Source organism: Erpetoichthys calabaricus, chromosome 2 (assembly GCF_900747795.2).
Source record: "Erpetoichthys calabaricus chromosome 2, fErpCal1.3, whole genome shotgun sequence".
In the NCBI taxonomy this organism is placed as follows: domain Eukaryota; kingdom Metazoa; phylum Chordata; class Cladistia; order Polypteriformes; family Polypteridae; genus Erpetoichthys; species Erpetoichthys calabaricus.
Genome location: NC_041395.2, coordinates 258370000 through 258390966, shown reverse-complemented (window position 1 = coordinate 258390966; position 20967 = coordinate 258370000). Strand labels below are relative to the sequence as shown.

Genomic DNA, 20967 nt, shown 5'->3' with positions numbered 1-20967 from the left:
CAGAAAATCAGTAGCAGTTTTAAATTTCCCTAAAATGACTGTGCTCATCTTTGCTGCACACTTTGTATGTAATCTATAACCTCTGAGCTATTATTTAGTTTTTAATCTGCACCATTAGCATACAAAAAAAGAGAGAAAATATGACACAGACAGTTTTGCTGCCAAGTCTTTTTATGCTTAACCATATGTGAAAAATGGAAAAATCAAACATTAAAAGTACAGGTTGACATTAATTGGGGCGATACTGCATTAAGCAAGCATGTACAGCTTGGATTTGCATATTCATAAATTATATGTTTTGGCAGAAATCGAAATTTGTTATTTTCAGCTTCTTTGAAAATGTGACAGCTCTGAATCTATAAGCAGCATCTACATGAAACAAAAAGAAACCTCACTTTGATGAACCATATTGATTTACTTAACACCATTATCTACAAAAGGACAAAGAGTGACTCAAAGGAATAATGAACAGCTGGAAAGCACAAACTTTAAGAAAATAAAAGTCAAGTAAAATGGGTAATTGTAAGTGGTTGCACAAATACAGGAGTAACACAAAAAGGAAACTTAGAAATTAAAAATAATAATGGAACTCTATGCAGAGAAAAAAATTTCAGAGTGGTGTTTTCTTGCAAAAAGAACAGGAAGTATGAAGCACTTGAAAATATAACACTTATATAATCAAAAAGAGCTTAGATGCTGGCTGTCAAAAGTAAAACAGTTCTTAGAAATAGCCACATAAAAATTAGTACCAATGATGCATGATGAACTGCAAGGATGACATTTATATTTTATGGGCTTTGTTGTGAATTCATGATAAAAATGCAAGCACTGTTTTGGTTCAGAATGTGCTGAATGCCTGAAGGTATATAAGAAATGCCTTTCACCTCCTCAGGGGCATTATGGAACTGCACACACACACAGTAAAATGAGCAGCATTTCTTTGGACAAAATGTATTCCAGAGAAGCTTAAAACTTCATATAATTTTAACTGCACACAGAAGTGAAATATAGTCTCCACGAAGGGTCATTTTATTTAACCAATACAGTTTTGTGTTTCCATCACATTTAGCATTCCAATGGGGTCACATCAGGGTCTACAGTTTGTCAGAATAATTTTGACATAATTTTGGCAAAATAAACGTAAATACTTTGGGCCAACTTTGGACAGAATGATTTACTACATTTACTACATTTTGTATAACCTGCAAGCTGAAGATTTTATAAATGACAAATGTTATGATCTGTAGTAGTCCAAAGATCACCACAGTCTTAAACACAGTGATTAATTTTTCCTTAAGTAAATATTTTAGATTAAATACAAGCACAAAACTGTCTAGATAAATTAACAGTAAACTACCCAAACAAAGCTAAAACAGAAAAAAGTAAGACACTTAAAGGAACACTCCTCTCAAAAATGATATTTTTTATATGTTACTTACTTATTTCATGTACTTGGCAGTAGTGGTCAATTTTTTATTTTTATCAATTTCATGGTTTTATGCAGAATGGAGAGAAAGAAATTTATACCATAACAGAACTCAGTGGGGACCATTGCTGTACAACAGCAGATGATGTGAAAAATGTCCATGAAAAAAGGGGGAAAAAAATCTCACAATACTCGTGTTGCCTATTCCACATGTCTGTTATCCAATTGCTTGCTCAAAATGTTCAAAGCAAATGCTTTGTTAAAATATTGTTAAATAGTTACATCCAGAATTATCAGTGGGAACATAAACGGGAAGCCCAAAGACTCATGGGAGTCACTTTTTGAACTGAAAATAGGACTCTTGACAAACAAATGGCAGGGATAGGCAGGTCTTGAAGTTAGAAAGTTAATCCCTTGTGGTTTCAGGTTTACTGCTTATGTATGTGCTGATTATTCTGAATATATGGTAAATATTTAACAATGCTTTAGGAAAAGAAGAATTCAGTTTGCACATTTTGAGAAGGTAACTAGATAATAGACATGGGTCATTCCATGTCAAATCAAAAGATTTTCTAGAAATCCCGCACACTTTGGTCTCAGAAAATTCTGAAAAAATTACCAGATGTACCCATGTTATCCAGGTGACACCCTGTAAAGTTATTTTGTTGTAAGATCAATACTTTCCAAGATACAGTCAATTCTGTGAGAGGAGGGGTGTGTCAATTTTATTTTGCCTCATTTTTTCATCAAAGTCCAAAACTCAAAAACTAATCCACCAACCAGGCTCAAATTTTGCATTCTGGCACCTTTATAGGTATAGCAATGAAATCAAAATGTTTAGTCCAGATGACACCATTTCATAAGTGCAGGCCTTCAAAACTGATGCAGCCTGCTGATTTTTTTTCGTGTTTAGATACCTACACAGTGCTTTTCAAAATGTTATAAACAAACAAGAAATTACATCAGGGTTTGACCAGCAGACCTCTCAAATGTCAAAAAATCATTTTGTTTCTAATTTTAAGAATTAAGCACAACACATGAACAACAGCTGCTTGATTTATTATTAAATATAACACTAGTTGTAATGAAATGTTAACTTCTTGGTATTACGGTGGCAGAATTGTGACCCATTTCATTTCTGTTGAAGTACAGAGTGTAGCGCATCTTTGTCTTTGAGATCAAGATGGTATTGCCTCGCACTGACCGTTGTAGGTGCACTAAGCAGTGCATTGACATACTGTAATGGCACAAATATGGTATCTAGGTGGCCAATGGAAAAAACGTGCAGGATAGTTTGGATCCATGAAACATATCAGGATGTCTGATTCCGCTTCACTGTTGTCATGAATCACACCAATACAACATTTTTCATGAAACATGCACCTCAACATAGCCTCCAGAAGGACACTGGTCTAACGTGAGGAATGCATCTGATACATCAGGAGTGGGATGGTGAGAGGGCAGGATCTCAGCTGCTGCTTCAGTGGTGAATATTCAGACAGTCAATTGACTGTCTTCACCAGACGCCTGGCTGACTATGAGTTTGTCTTCATCTGTAGGGATGTAACAGTGGTATTCTTGAGTACCCGGTACTCTTTTGGCCATGGAGAATCCAACTCTCAGTTCAGCAACATGAGATATGACATTGTCATTTGATATAAAGAAAAGTTTGACATTTTTGAGAACTTATTGATTGAAAACTCAATAATTACCATTATTGACACATGGCACATTGAGCATATGTTTATGATGGAAAATAAACATGAAAGATTTGCATAAGAAAAAGTAAGGTTTGTGTTTTGAGAAAGAAGAGAAAATGTAGAATAAATTAAAAATATTTTTAAAATTATCGCCACATTCCCACATGTCGTTATGGTGCTCTGAAAATGAAATCCAAAATGATTTTTGGGTTTGAGAGGTCTGCTGTTCAAACCCTGATGCACTTACTTTGCTATTTATTGTTTTTTCAGAAAGCCTATATAGTTACCTGAATAAGGAAAACAATCAAAAGTCTCTGTTGGTTACAAATATGTGTTTCTGAGGCCTAAATATAGCTAAGCCAAAAACTCTAATTAAATTCGGGTCAATTTCAAGGGGATGCTGTGACTATGTAGGGACACCTGGACCAAATGTTTTTAATTTTGTCACATACTATACCAATTAACGCACCAGCATGCAAAGTCTCTGCCTACTTTGTGGTTTGGTTCTTGAGCTATGGACTTGTGAAATTTGGTGAAAAAAAAGGCCGGAATAAAACTGACACCCTACCCCAACAGCCCTAAGTAAACTGTCACTATCTTGGAAAGTATTGATCTTACATCAAGAAAATTTTACAAGGGCTCTCCTGACTAACATGGGTACACCTGGTAATTTTTCCAGACTTTTTTTAGTCTAAACTGTGTGGGCCATTGGTTGATTTGACAAGGAATGACCACATTTGTGGATTATGTGACATGAGTAACGCAAGATTTTTTTTCTTTATTCACAGACATTTATCATGTCATTTGCCATTGCACAGCCATGACCACTATTGACGTATGCTACTTCATAAACTCCTTTCTGTCCATTCTGAATGAAATCATGAAATTGATATTGTTTCAGCAACCACTACAAAATCCATAAAGTAAATAACAATTTTTGGGTGTGGTATTTCTTTAAGAGAATACTTTTTTTAAAAATAAAAAAAAAAAATCCCACAATGAAAAACAAAACAACAAAATAATCAAACATTTATGCTTTAATACCATGAAATATACAATTCAAAGCCTTTGAAACAGCCCATAAAGACTTGATTAAAAGGACGGAGGAGCCCACCCAAACCTCCTTACTAAGAGAACTCAACTCAATGACTTGCTCAGAGAGGGAGCACCAGCAACAGTGAGAAATAAGTCAATGCACAAGGATTGCATTCAGACCCTAAAAAGAAGGCCTGGGAGCTGCACACTAGCATGATCAGGAGTCACAACCCCTTGGATCAACCTTTAACACACTAAGTAGCAAACACATGAAAGAATAATTGAAAAATAAAGAAAATCTATTAGCAGATATTTAATGAATTACAAAAAAATGATTAAATTGTAAAGGAAACCCCAATACAAAAGAGAACAAATTACAATAGCTAACACAGAACAAGCACACAGGCAATGAAATAAAAAAAAAATCAAAAGGCTTAAAGGCTGTAGCGGAGTCTTAACAACAGGTAAGTTCAACCAGTAAATCCTTTAACATGAGAATGGCATTTACTGTATGTTAGTGGAATGCTTCAGAAAAGATGAAAGTGGGCTATCTGTTATTCTACACTTTGTTATATAAACAGATTGCTTGCCTTAGCTCAAGATCAGGAACTAAGAGTACCGTATATTAAAGGTCAGTACAGTGAACATACATTTTTATCCAAACTTTATATACTCCTATTCCATCAAATGGTGGGCTATATGCCAGTCAAATCATAAAATATAGCATATACATATATACATACCATTTGGACTTTCTTCATCAATAGCAACAATTGTAGCAGGGGGGCCTGACCGTGCCAGTTTGCATTCTGTGAATGAACAGAAGATGTTTTAAGGTATTTATAATATCAATTTAGAAATATAACCAACAACTGTAGGAAGAATGACAACACTTGTACACAAACTACAGAGATTTACAAATAATATAGACAAAGATAAAAGAAAAATGATTTTCTGGAATTTTGTTTTGACAAAAAGCACAATGAAAATAAAATGAAAGAATGGGACAGTAGTGCAATAATGTAGGTAGTAAAGAATTGTTATAAAAGAAAGATTTACCATCTTACCCTCATACTGCCAATCTGGAGTCAAAGTTAGTGTCATCAGCAGAAAGCAGAAAGTAGTGATGAAAGAAAAGAAAAGCATGAAAAAGTTTGTTTCCAAGTGTTCAAAAGCTGAGATGTAAAAATAACTCAATAGCATTCTAAAAAGCAAAAAAATATGCATAGTAAAAATACAATAAAAAAAACATAAAAATATTATTATATACATTTCAGGGAAAAATAACAAAATTTTAGTACATCACACATTTCATTTTCTGCATAAGATTTTTCAATTACATGGCCAGAGGCAATTAAAGTCTATCCTGGAAATAATAATCTCAAACAAGTCTTGACAGGGACATCAGATTATCCTAATTCATATTCAAAGCAAATATTGCCATATATTGGCCTGATGTGAGATACCAGTTCTTCCAGATCTTTCAGATGTGGGAGAAAGTCAGTGTATCCAGAGAAAACTAGAATAAAATTTAAAGACTGCTTTAAAACGCTGCATGCATTGGTCACTAATTTCATTCCTTAAGTTTCAATGACAAAAAATATATATTATTAGAATTCTAAAATAGACATATTCCTTCTCAATAGCACTATGATTATACCACAGTATTATTACCAGAAGCCCCATTTCCAAAAAGAAGATTTTACTATTTAACAAAAAAATAAAATAAAATGAATAATATTAAGGAAAACCTAGCTAATGGACACATTTGGCCTTTAACAGTTCCATTCAATCTTCTTGGACAAAAAAAGCAATGCATAGACGTCTGGGAACAAAATTAAATTCTTGTAAATAATGATTAACTGCATTCATTAATTTCTCTTAAATGTAATTTATCACTCAATATATTTACTTGATGTAAGAAGTCTCATCCATAATCAAGGTAAGTGAAGAATGGAAGGCTGCTTTTAACAGGCCCTCAAATCATTATTAGTATCTGTTGCTTTACGGACTCATCAATGCTTAATCAGTTACCCAGATATTTTCTGAGATATTTTGTGAGTATATGGTTTGGCATACTGTACATTGATGATATTGTAATTTCCTCACCAATTTTGGTAACACACATTGTGCATGTAAGAGGTGCTTTACAAGTTAAGAAAACAGTCTCTTGTTTATCAAAATGAGAAAGGTGACTTTCACCAGTTTTCTCTTCTATTTTTAAGGTATTAAATTTCTTGTCTGATAAAGTCCAAGCAATTAAGAACTGGCCAGCTCCAAATTCAGTCATACAAGTATGTATTTGTTATCTTAGCAAAATATTATTGATATTTCATAAAACATGTTAGTACTATTATGTTAATCAAAAATCTCACCAAAAAGCACATATGAGGGATGTTCAAAAAGTTTCTGCACTTTTATATTTTTGTTGGAAACGGTGAAGGCAGGAGGAGTAGTAATAGGGCATTAAAAAGTTGGTACAACGTTAGGAAAATTACATCGCAAACGAAGGTGACTATGTAGAAAAGTGATGTCATTTGTTTTTGAAATTCTTAATAAATAGAGTTACAAAAAGAGTGGAAACTTTTTGAACATCCCTCATACAAAAAAATCTGTCAGGATTAATGACGGCTAAAGCTTTCAATAATCTTAAACTCTGTTTGCATTTGTCTGATACTGCAGCAAAAGTGTCAAATTAGAGGAAGATGCTGACATTGGTGGGCATATAATTTTATCTCAGCAATATTCTGACACAAAAAATTACCTTTCTGCATTTTTTTTCTAATAAACACTCAATTATTGTTAAGAAGTATACTATTGGCAATCAAGAATTGTTAACTATTAAATTGGACTTCGAAGAGTAGAGAGTGGTTGGAGAGTACAGAGTTATTCATTTTAGTCTTCACTTATTATCAAAAATGTAATATATTTAAACACTTCAATGTATAAACAAACAATTGTTAGTCGTGGAAGACAGGTGATAGAATACATTTTAAAATATTTGATATCTCCTGCACTATGGGTTCCTTCAGTGCCTTTCTTCTGTATCTTTGTGTTTTTGAACCTCTCTTAACTGTCACTCCCCCTCTCAAAAGCATTCCCACAAGGCCTGCTTCTCAGATTCCGTCATTTCAATGTGCTTTGCTCACCTCCTGTCCTCTTCTCATACTTCACATCTTTTAAGGCAACTCTGGTGGCTTCTACACCTTTATTAATCCCAAGAAGAGGTGTGAGTATGAGACACATGAGGAGGACTAAAGTATCTATCTATCTCGTCATTTGATCGCATCACCAAACATAAACTCACCAATCAGATTGCTCTAAGGAACAGAACAACCACATACCTTAGCGTTTTATTAATTAGTACAATCATAGATTATTGATCTGCTGAAAATAATGTAAAAGTTCAAGCACTTTTGTGTCAGTCTGGTTTATATTAAAACAACCGATATTAAAACAAAAGTGAACCAAAACCAAGAATTTCTTCAGATATTATTTTTGGTTTGGAAGACTTTCATGATCCTATGGATTTAAGAGATTTACTTTTAAAAACTGAAAATTAAGGAATCCAGGAAGCAATACAATATATTGCCAGATATGTCTGGTGGCCTCCTCTTAAACAGAATGTGCAGGAATACACAAACAAATGTGCAAAATGTAATCCATAGCCAAATTTCTTCAATCATGGCCCTTGGTTCATTACTTGCTTTTGGGAATGAAACAAAAATCTAACTCACTGCACAATCCTGAGGTCAACAGGCATAATGAGAGACTTTTAATAAAGGACATGACACATATTTTAGTAATAGTAATAATATGCTTAACTCCAGGGCAATAGGAATGTACTATATAAAATATGACTGAAAGTTCAATTGGCCATGAACCCCCTTTAATATCAAATTATTTGTATCCATGTCTTATACCCAGTGTGCTGATTTCTTGACTAAGGAATGTACAAGAGTGACTGGCATCTTCATCAAAGGTTTCCATAACAACAGGTGTGACTTCTGTAAGAGAACAACAGTTGAAGCCGTTAAAAAAATTACGCAGATCCTGCCTTTTATCTACAGCTAACACTTCTAGTTAATTAAAACATGGATTATGGAGTGAGCTCTTTATGGTTAAAACCATTGATTCAAGTCCTTATTTTTAATCACCTACTCTGCCACATCCAGTTAAAATTGATGGTGAAACTAAGTATAGGTTCCATAAGGCTGATTCACATTGCCAGGGCTCTTGTGTCCAATATTAGATGCACTGGCAAGGTCACTGCACGGCGGATCATTCTTATGTTTCTATCAGAAATATTCATACTCCCAGGTTACTAAGCCAATGTTATATTAGACACCCATTTAAACCTGATGGGCACTTTTAGTGCCCACAGCTTACAAGGGGTGCTCTGTCATGATTGTGGAAATAACATTCTGCTTTGTTTAATAATTTACTAGCTGAAATACCTGATGTTGCCCGGGAGGAAAATGGTTTTTTTAATTGTTTGAGAAAAATATAATTAAAAAAAAACACAACTTTGAAAATAAAAATAAATTAACAAACAATGAAAACTTACTAATGTGCTTACATTGTTCAATGAAGTGGCTTGTTATATACAATGTTTTTAATTTTTCCATCTTTAGGTTCTTAGGACTTCTCACCCTTGAACATGCCACATAAAGTTGTCCATGTGAGAAACAGGCTGTTTACAAATTGATTCCAGCAATTTTCAATGATTGCCCTTGAGATTTATTTATCAATATGGCAAAAGCCAAACAAATCAGAAATTGTAGCCTCTGAAAATCAAATGGCAAATCTGTTTTGGAATCAGTGGAATTCTCGGAATGAAAACATCTTCTCCTTTTGCACAGCCAGTTAGAATTGTTGCTTCTTTAATTTTGTGATACAAATTTTTAATACAAAGTATTGCACCATTTCATAGTTTTGGAGAATCCAGATTTCGAAGCAACATGATTGGAGCACCAATTTTCAGTTCCAGATTGTGAAGTGGAAATCCTGCTGGATTCAATGAATTAAGAAATTCTATTGGACAAAATGCAGATTGAGCAGGGTCCATGTTAGTGTCAGTAGACTTGTATTGCTTGCTGTCGCTAGGTAACATGTTTTGTAGATTGTAGATTTAACTTGTACACGCTGTTTTTACATGCAGAATTTTTGACAACGAAAAATACGTCAATTAAATTAATATTATTATTAGGTGGATTTAATTCTATTACCACTACAACATTGTTACAATAAGAATAATGCAAGATGAAAATATAGTTAGCAGAAACAAACATTAAACGACAAACAAATAATACTACGGGTTTTTCATGATAAAACTGTTAGTTGCTTTTACGGAGCACACCAGAAGCGTTTCCAAGCATCAACTGAATAATGACATACATACAAGACTGCAAGATTGTTACGGTCTGCTTTATATATAAGATTCATTATTTTAACCATTATTTCAGTGATGTTATTTTGTTGCCATTTTGTAAGATTTTTTCATTGTCTTAAACATTTTGTGTTTATATAATGGACATTGTTTTGTGGGTCTAGTTGCTTTGATGCTATTAGGTGGCTAGGTACATGATCCAGGTGACACTGTCAACACCAAGATCAACTTATAAAATATATACATGTGCATTAAACACTTTGTAATTTTGGAGAAAAATTTGTTTTGTTGCATTTTTTATTAAGAAATTTTGATTATACAGTAATCCCTCACCTATCGCGGGGGTTACGTTCCAGAGCCCCCCGCGATAGGTGAAAATCCGCGAAGTAGCGACCTATATTTATTTTATTATTTATACATATTTTAAGGCTTTATAAACCCTTCCCACACTCTTATAAACCTTTCTCACTCTCTTGTTAACCTTTCCCACACTCTTATAAACACTTCCTATGCTCTTAAACACTTTCTGCATTCTTAAACACCGCAGACCAACACTGCACACTGCACACAGCGATCAGACGTCAATGTGTCTGCACTCGCTTTGTGAAGGGGGGCAGCTGAACTCACGCTGAGCAGAAATGGACTTTGTGCTGCTTCTGCCAAAATGCCTGCTTGTCGCTCTGCGCTTCGGAAGGATGAGGAGGCGTGGGGGGGTGTGAGGGCTGAACGCACCTTCGCTCAAACCCCCCTCCCCGGAGGCGGAGTACGCTCCTGCCACTTTGCATTGTCAAGGGGGTGGGGAGCTGAATGAACGCTAAGGAGAAGTGGACTTTGTGCTGGCTTTGTGCTGCTTGTCGCTCTGCCTGTCAATAATTTAAAAGCCTGTACATCACCAATTTTCCTGTCTCACTGTCTTGTCTTGCGTGAAGTTAAAATGTTTTATAATAGTGAGATGTTACTCATATCCTTAGCCCGACATCCACATATCATATGTGTTAACAAAGTGTGTTTTATAAGTTTACATGTGTTTAAAGCATGTGGGATGGGTATTTTAAGGCTTAAACTATAAAAATGTTTATTTATATGGTCTTTCTATATCGCGGATTTTCTCCTGTTGCTGATGTGTCTGGAACATAACTTCCGCGATAGGTGGGCAATCACTTGTATTTAAAAACCCGCGAAGTCGCGAATCCGTGAAAAGTGAACCGCGAAGTAGCGAGGGATTACTGTAATTGTTGGTTTTGCTTCCCACCACAAATTTAGTGCACTTCCTTTACCAAAATCTTATCTTAACTCTAGTTACTTCTGACTTCCCTTGATGAGAAATACTAAAATCTCAGACACTCAATTACAATAACTTATGTGGTCTTTCCCAGTGGGCATGACATTTTGTACATATTTATTGTCTTGTACTTCTTAAGCAAACATATACTGTACTTCTTTTGCCATGTATTTTAACTGTGATTACAGGTGTCCACTAATATTCAAATCATTACTTCAAGCAATATTACGATTGTATTTCAGAATTTAAATGACAAGGATTAAGTCCCCATGTAATCTTCTCTGCTCAAGAGTATGAAGTTTTAATTCCTTTAGCCTGTCAGAGTAAGACATGTTTTTTTCTTCTAGGATGTATTTGGTTTATCTTCCCTGCTCAAAGTATTCCACACATGATCTCAATAGTGCATTAAACAGACCTTTTTATTTATAGTCAACAGTTGTTTTACAATAAAACATAACATTTTATTTTACTTTTTAAATTACTATTGCACATTGTCTAGATGACAAGTATGTTCCATCAATGCAAACCCCTAAATCCCTTTGATAGGTTGCTTCATTTGGGACAGAATTGCCCACATTGATTATTAAAGTTTCTTTTGCCTAAGCACTATGCGGTTATCTACACTAAAATGTATTTTCCAAGTAAATGTCTTGTTTTAAGGATTGTGCAGGCCTCACAAATTTTAGTGTCATCTATCAATTTCATCACATTTCCTAACCACATCAGAAACAGTCTCATTAATTTAAATTAGAAAGAGTATTGGTTCAAATACAGATCTATGATTTAACGATTTAATAATTCCATATACAAAACATTTTTTTCTATTATAAAGCATAAAGTTTATATATGAAATTGCAATAAAACTATGTAAATATATCAAATGTGTTAGTTACACTAATAAAAAAAAACTAAACAGACTGTAAGTGGATTCCTTTGAACAAAGTATTTATCTCACCTGCATATGTCTTATGCTGCTTCATAATTATCAGAGTTACATAAATAATTTAAGGTTAAAGTTGTGATTTAAGTTGTTTTGATTATTTATAACATGGAGTTGTATATCCAAGAATAAGTAATTACTTCTTGCTATATCTCCTTACATAGTTCTTCATTCTTCTCCAATGGTTAAGGACTGGACTGGCGATACCCAAGAGCACTGACTGTTGTGTTTCATATAGCTGTCTGCTGTTAGGTGTATTATGTAACCCAACAGTTGCTTTCTGAAAAGACAAGTATAGTCTTACTATTCAATATACATGGTCTGAAGCTTTTCTGGAAGCTATTCTTACATGACCGACACACCACTATGAGTCAAAAGATACTGAATGTAAAAGGTCGAAAAAAGGTTAATTGCTTTTCTTTAGAGTACAGAATATGCCACAAAAGGCTGCACTGCATGGTCTAGATAAGTAATTTACCAAAGGAAACAGAAATTACAAAACTGTAATCTGTTAGCAGGCAGTAAGAATATACCTCCCTTTACTCCTACTTATATGCCTACTGGCACATGAATATAACTTTTCCTAAAATCATTTTTTTTAAAACAGACATGACAGGGTTGTTTATTTGATAAGATATTTTATATGGATTCCTGAAATACTCTCTTCAACGATGAAAACCAACAACACTTGTGTGAGCAGAGTTTGCAGCTCTGAATCTCTTTGAAAACCACTGGACCAGGTGGAAACAAGTACACTTTTACAGACAGATGAATTAACAGTTCCTATGACTATTCATTTTTTTGGGGGTAAGAACTAAGGCATACATATATAGATTATCATTACTTTTATGACTCTATAATTTAGCTTTTGTGGTTTTAAACACATTTAGAAATAATGTCTCAATTTAAAGTATACTGTAACTTTGCAGCTATTAGTCTTGTATTATAGGCAAATAGTCTTTAAAAATGAGCGCTCTCTTGTGGAGAAGTAGTTAGCAGGCTAACAGACGGATAACACAAATATCTCTATGACCAACAAGGCTCACTTCATCAAGGCAATCATCATATTAATTTAAAATCAATGTTAATTAATTACATTTTTGACATATCTAAATACATAAAAAGCACAACTAAAAAAGAAAAAAAACTATCAAGTTTGTCATGTATCATACAAGTTTATTAAGAGAATTTACACCGAAAAATAAAACTTAACAGTAAATGTTTCCCCTAATTTCTCCTCTTATACAGTTTAACATTTTTCTTAGCCATGTGCGTCTAGTAAATTACTAGACAATCACATACTGTACTTTTTAAGTTAAAAATTGGTACCCATTCATGTAAAATCATTTTTAAGTCTTTAAGATGAAATTGTGGTGTTACAATTTACAAAGTAAAGCTTCTGTATTAAGTGCAGATTCCATTAAAACATATAGTATCACAACATACTTAGGAAAGCTTTGAAACTGGCATAATTGAGTTCTTTATTTCTGACTTTGGGTCAACCCAATTACTTCACATTCAAAAACACATGAGTTAACAATTTGTGCATCTATAAGAGTTACTATTAAAGTACAACAAATAATTTGATAAACAAATGCAAAATTTTAAAATACACACAATTATATAATTTAATCATTGTTAAAATTTTGGTCAATAATAGGATTCACTGGTGAGGAAAAGGGGACTACTGGAGTAGAAGTGAGGCTTTCCCATTGTCTAAAGTACAGAGTTTACATTTTATGCAGTGTGATCACTGGGGGGTGTTTCAGAGTCCTAAAGCCCAGACACAACACAGGAGGTTCAGATTACTTAATTTTATTTAACAAAATCCTTATCACATCCTTCTTCTCTGAATCCACACTAACACAAGTATATTTTCTTTCTTTTCTCCCCCACTCCTGTCTAGCCAAGCTTTGTTCCTATTCAGTCAGGGAGTGCATCCGGTGCAACAACACTGTCACCAAGAAGTACTTAAACGTCAGGCTAAACTGCCCAAAAATAGGGTAGCCTTCTCCTCACTGTGCCACCTGGAGGCACTCAAGTACCCCAAAAAGCCACCCCTGATGGCACTGACGTACTCCAAAAAGCCACCCATCAGACCACAGTTCCATGCTGTCCTGCAGGTGTATAAACAGGACTTCCACCCAAGGGGTGCTACCACTCAGCATACTGGAACAACACATGGCCCCAGGAGATAATGTCCCTCTGACCCTCCTCTAGGACAGCCCTACGAACAAAAAATAAAACAAGCATCCAGGCCTGGACATCCTATTAATCCACTTGAACCATCCACTATAAAGGCTTCCCATCTGGTAAGGAAGAATTATCGATCCTGGACCGGATCCCAGTTCATCCACGCACTTTACAGTACTTTATTTAAGAATGCTTATTATGACCAGTTTTTGTAGTGGCTTTCTTTACAATAGTCCTTCAAGGGATTGGTTGCAACTCTGTTTCCAGTTTCCCTCTAAAGTAAATTTTTTTACCTTTTTTCCCCATTTAGACAAGACTAGAACATATGTGTGTTTGTTGAGTGCAGTGTTTTTGGGCTAGAGACAGCGTGTTAGAATGTTGTGTGAGATAGTGATAGCTTTATTCATAGGTATTACATGGGAGGAAGCACATGTCAAGTTGAAAAGGTAATTAATATAAATGAGTTAAGTCATGTGTGGCCTTGTGTCTTTTTACTGTAATGAGTGCACAAGATTACAAAGTATGTAAAAGCTCAATAAAAAGGAAGGCCTCTTTCTCTACATTTTTTAATCTTGAATCACCTGTGACATTGAATTGGATGGAGCGGAACTAGTTAAGAATGGGTGGATGGAGAAGTGTTTTAATACTAGTACTCCATTAAATGGAATCTTTAACATACTGTATAGAATCTGATGTGACTGATACTGAATAGTTCTTCTGCAATGCACTAAAAAAATTCACAAAATTGTGCATTTTTTTAAAATCAAAAAAATTTGCAGTGTCTAGACATGCAAATATTCATTTCAAAATACTAATGCAATTTTAATATACCGTAGAGCAGGGGTCCCCAACCACCGGTCCGCGACCCACTACCGGGCCGCAGCCGTGTGACAGCCGGGCTGCGAGAGAACTGCCGGCAACGGAGACTCACTCAGACTTTTCAGAACGCTTGGTGGGCGGGGCTTTGCAGCGGTGCAGAGAGAGGAGAGAGGCCGAGGTGAGAGAGTATTACAACAAAGTATTGTTACGGTCCCGACAGTTTCCCCATATGACACGAGTCTAAAGAAATCGCGTTACTACGAAGTACATTCAGCAGATGCTTTCATTACAACGAAGTGACCTTGAAATGCCTGAATCTTCTCAATCTACATGCTTCCATTAGGTCAGATTATCTCAGGGCACAACGTGAGCTACCACAGCTATGCTGATGACACACAGCTGTATTTATCAATAGCACCTAATGACCCCAAATCTTTTGATTCGCTAACACAATGTCTAACTTGTATCTCAGAATGGATGAATAGTAACTTTCTCAAATTAAATAAAGAAAAAACCGAAATCTTAGTGATTGGCAATAATGGATACAATGAGGCTATTAGAAATAAACTGGATGCATTAAGATTAAAAGTCAAATCGGAGGTAAAAAGCTTAGGGGTAACCGTTGATTGTAATCTGAATTTTAAATCGCATATTAATCAGATCACTAGGACAGCATTTTTTCACCTAAGAAACATAGCAAAAGTTAGACCTCTTATATCATCGAAAGATGCAGAGAAATTAGTTCATGCGTTTGTTTTCAGTCGGCTAGATTACTGTAACGCACTCCTCTCAGGACTACCCAAAAAAGACATCAATCGTTTGCAACTAGTGCAGAATGCAGCTGCTAGAATCCTTACCAGGAAAAGAAAATCCGAACACATTTCTCCAGTTTTGATGTCACTACACTGGTTACCTGTGTCATTCAGAATTGACTTTAAAATTCTGCTTATGGTTTATAAAGCTTTAAATAATCTCACCCCGGCTTATATATCGGAATGTCTGACACCTTATATTCGAAATCGTAACCTCAGATCCTCAACTGAGTGTCTCCTTAGAATTCCAAGAGCAAAACTTAAAAGAAGTGGTGAGGCGGCCTTCTGCTGTTATGCACCTAAAATCTGGAATAGCCTGCCAGTAGGAATTCGCCAGGCTAATACAGTGGAGCACTTTAAAAAACTACTGAAAACACATTATTTTAACATGGCCTTCTCATAACTTCACTGTAATTTAATCCTGATACTCTGTATATCTAATTCATTATAATAACTATTCATTCAAAATCTGTACTAACCCCTACTCTCTCTTCTGTTTCCTTTTCCAGTGTCCTGTTGGTGGTGGCGTGCGCCACCACCATCTACCCAAAGCACCATGATGTTCCAACAATGATGGATGGATTAAAAGCCAGAAGTCTGTATGACCATCAGCATCAAGTGACTCCGTGAAAAACCCGAACTACAAAGAGGACTATTTCATTTATGTTAGGTAGAATGCCCAAAGGGGACTGGGCGGTCTCGTGGCCTGGAACCCCTACAGATTTTATTTTTTTCTCCAGCCTTCTGGAGTTTTTTTTTTGTTTTTTCTGTCCACCCTGGCCATCGGACCTTACTCCTTTCTATGTTAACTAATGTTGTCTTATTTTAATTTCTTATTTTGTCTTTTATTTTTCTTCTCTTCATTATGTAAAGCACTTTGAGCTACTTTTTGTATGAAAATGTGCTATATAAATAAATGTTGTTGTTGTTGTTGTTGAATGAATCATCCACAGAGCAGTTAGATCTGTGGTCGCAGCTCAGATGTGCACGTTTGCACAACGATCCCCAAACAGAAACATTGTAAAAAAAATTCTTTCTTCGAACTTTCCTGGTACTGTTTTTTATTTTTTTTTGCTGTTTTTGTTTTCTGTGGTTTTCAGTGATACCTTTTGCTTATTGCTTGTCAACATCTGAAAAACATCCATTGGAATTTAACTCATTGTCACCCTCCTATAGAAACGGCAGACACGAAAAAAACGATAACAGTGTTAATGTTTGTGATGTGCAATCTGTTGGAATGGCAAATGCAAAGCATATGTCTTTGTTATATGCAAAAAAAGAAGAAAAATCTCAGGTTGCAAACGTATGCGAACTGCTTAATAACTTAATAATAATAGAAATGTTATGTAACTTGTGTATAAAACTGTCCCCCCCCTCCGACTGGTCCGTGGAAAAATTTGCATCTAATAAAGTGGTCCTTGCTGTCAAAAAGGTTGGGGACCACTGCTGTAGAGCAAAGAATGAAAAAAATATTAAAACTGTTTTAATTCAAAACATCTTTCCTACCATCAAAATGAAAAGAAACAGACTCACCAAAAGAGAACAACACATTTTATCCACTCTTTTTTTAAATTTACACTGTGTAATTTTACAGATTTTGTTTTTCAGAGCCAAACAAAGGACTATGAGAAGCTGCTAATATAAACCTATGACATTCCATTTATTTAGGGTATAAATACATGCACTGCTAATATAAAAATGCTCTGAAAAATGTGTACAAGACACAAAATAATATTTAAAGTGCACTAGCACAAGAGGAAAATGCTTCAATAAACCATAAAGGCAAAATGTAAAGCAAATGACCCGTCTTGGTTCTCAAAAAACAATTGGAGATTTTCATCCCATTATAAAAGACATGGAAAGCAAAGAAATAATTAAAAAATTACTCCAAAAAAGCTCACAGCACATTCAAATATACAAACTGACAATAACAGCAACAAAAAAGTCAAAGGGAGACTTACATTTGTTGTTAACATATCTTTCTGTGACAACTTAACACAATGGCCAATGGTATACTATCATCTGTTTTCAAGTACATGTTTTAGCTGGGGTTTTTTCCCTGACTTAGGTGTACATTCTTGTTCGGTCTTTTTCATTTATTATTATGTATTTGTCACATATTTATTTAATATTTGTTAATATTGTTATGTTTATGTTTTTTTAGTATCTATATGTATAATGTATTGTTCTCTTATCCTTTGCGCTTTATGGGTGATACATCAGTAGGCAGTTACCCTGACGTCACCACTGCTAAGAACCCCCCAAAGCCTGGGCCCAGTCCCCCCCATAACCGGCTGTATATTAAGTTTGAAAAGAAATCTCAGAAACAATTTGTTGAAGTTTGTTGGAGCTCTTTGTAAGTACTATTTTCTGTCATTTTGCTCTGGTTATTTGATTTCTTCTCTTGGATTGTGTTTTGTGTCTTGGATCTTGGGCCACCTTTTAGGCGACTCCTTTTTACTCTTGAAAGTATTTTTGCTGTAGTTTTCTATTTTTAATAAATATTTTTATATAAAAAAACTATCTTTGTAGACTGTTTCTCAAGCTAAAGGTTTTAGTTTTTTCCTTTCTTTGTTTTACAGTCTCCTTTTCTCTTGAGAGGGACACTTTTTGGGATATTTAAATCATTTTGAAGGCAAACCCCTTTTGAGGTCTGTGTAGGCAAAGCGGGCCTATAAAGTTTGGTGTCAAATAGCCTGGAGTGAGATCTATTCTGAGTAAGGAAGGGAAGGCCTAGCCTGAGTTTTGTGTTTTATTTTAGAGGACTCACACCCTTTTACCATATCTGGAACACATCATCATGACACAGAGACTGCAACCTTAAAGCATCCTTACACAGATACTTTTGGATTACTGATAAAGTTGTCTATGATTAGACATTCTCTGAAACATGAATGTAGGTTTCTGGCTGCAACACAGTCTCAGTGTCTCTATCATGGGTTCCACCGAGTACACTGTCTTTTCTTTATAGAATACTGCCTTTTTACTATTTTGGTGAAAAAAGCTCCTGTTATTAGTTGTGCATGATTCATATGTAACCTGTCCAGTAAAAGAAAGGGGGCAGCATAGTTAAGCAAAATATCTGAGAAAGAAAAAATGATCTTCTTTCTAAAATACAGCATAAGGCAAACAAATGTAAAAGGTCAAAAGAAAATGCAAGGTTAAAAGGTAAAAAAAAGGAAAAAACCAAACAAACAAAAAAAGCTCCTAAACTTGCTTGGGTAATTAACTACTGTACTACAGAAAGTTCTGCTTTTATTGGTGTTTCTTCAAAAAAAATAAGGGCACTTTACTGACTGAGAACCACCTCTAAGTATACATGAAGTAGTGTGATGTAATGTCATGCGATTCCTGGGTGAAATAATCAATAATATACATATCAAATTGTAGACAATATGGCCACAGTCATGCAGAAATCAATACAAAATTTGGATATCCTTATTATAATAAGAAACAAAATGGCTATAAATATATAATGACAAAAAATAAAGACATCAATAAAAACATGAAAAAACTATAAGGAACAAGGAAAATATTTTGTGACAATTGCTTCTTAGTGATGTACTCTCACCGTCTTCCTACCTTAGGTGAAAACTCACATTCCCTGTTTCAGCAGAAAAAGAGTATGGGACATAGAGTCTGCACATCATCAGCAACGATAAGTTACATTTGATATAAAATTTAGTTTTACTGACACTTTTCAGTATCCTTAAACGAAGCAAATAAGTTGGCATAATTCAAGTCAAAAGATTATGTTACAGAAATAGAGTGAGTGAATTAACAAATGATTATGAAATACTCTTCACAAATAAATATCTGAATTAATTTTGATGATATGGAACTTCTTATAATAAACATAAACCTTTATTTTTAGATATTGAGGTAGACTCATGGCATTGTAAAATGCTATCAAAGCATATTGTTCGGCATATTTGGGTAATGACCAACTGATCACTGATCCACAAAAATCGAACATACTATGCAGTGCTGCAATGTGATATGATAGCAGGCCTTTGTAGTCATTTTTTTTACCTACAATATTTTCAACACATTTCAGCTTACTTCCCTATTGTAAAGTGAGTAATACAATATACCAGTATTGAGAAGAGTGAGTGAAATTATGCATTGTGTTTTTTTAATTGATTTTTTACAACCCCTTTGTATGTTTGTTGTCTAAAATTTACATGCATAAAATACCAACAAGGACAGGAAAGATGTACCAGATGTTTTTGTTTGTGCATCCTGAGGCTGACTGATACCTTGTCCAAAATGTAATCCTATTTTTAAACTATTTCAAAATGAAAGAATCTCATTCCTGAATGACATTGGCCTCTCCCGAAAACACCAAAAGAAATGTGAGGCTTTTACAGCATTATTTATTTACTTATTACTTATTTATTTATTTACATTTATTATTTACTTGCCCAGAGAGTTTGGACACGTCATTGTTGTTATTGTTTACATCCCTCCTCGGGCGGACGTGGAGATAGCGAGTGACATCATCCATTCTACTGTTGCTAAGTTACAAACGCAGCATCCTGAGGCGCTTGTGCTAATCGCTGGAGATTTTAACCATGTGACGCTGGACAAAACATTACCTGCCTTCTCCCAGTAATGTGGATTGTAACACCCGGGGAAATAAAACTATTGACTTATTGTATGCAAATGTTAAAGACGCATACAGCGCTACCCCTCTGCCTGTGCTTGGGAAAGCAGATCATAACCTGGTTCTGCTTCAGCCTCACTACAAACCAAGAGTGAGGGAGCTACCTACAACCACACGCTCATTCAGGAAGTGGTCCCCTGAGGCAGAGCAGGCTCTGAGAGACTGCTTTGGAACTATGGACTGGGATATCCTGCAGGGATCACATAGTGAGAACATTGAGGAGGTTGTTGACTGCACTACTGACTACACCAACTTCTGTATGGACATTGTAGTTCCAGTAAGAACAGTACGCTGCTATGCTAACAACAAGCCATGGATTACAAGTGACATCAAAAGCCTTTTGAACCAGAAGAAAAGGGCTGTTAAAGGCGGTGATCAGCATGAGCTCAAGCGTGTGCAGAAGGAACTCAATGTCCAGCACAGGGCAGCGAAGGAGCAGTACAGGAGAAAGCTGGAGCAGAAGTTGCAGAATAACAGCATAAAGAAAGTGTGGGATGGGATGAAGATCATCACTGGCTGCAGCTCGAAGCGGGGTGCCACCATCGAGAGAGACGTGAAGAGAGCAAAACAAATGAACAACTTCTTTAACAGGTTGGACCACCCTAACCCACTCTCACCTCGAAGTACTACACCCTCCACCCATCCTTCTGCTGATACCAACATAGGAGAGACATCCCCACCCACAATTACAGCAGCCCAGGTGAG

General features: G+C 35.3%; 1 protein-coding gene across 1 annotated transcript in view; it reads right to left on the bottom strand.

Moving 5' to 3' along the window:
* The window catches only part of pcdh15b (protocadherin-related 15b), a 718592-nt gene that overhangs the window by 538753 nt on the left and 158872 nt on the right, over positions 1-20967 (bottom strand). Inside the window, exons 3-4 of the mRNA XM_051923141.1 lie at positions 5229-5243; positions 4905-4970 (exon numbers count right to left, since the gene is read on the bottom strand). Of these exons, the coding sequence (XP_051779101.1) occupies positions 4905-4970; positions 5229-5243 (81 nt within the window). The remainder of the gene's footprint in view (positions 1-4904; positions 4971-5228; positions 5244-20967) is intronic.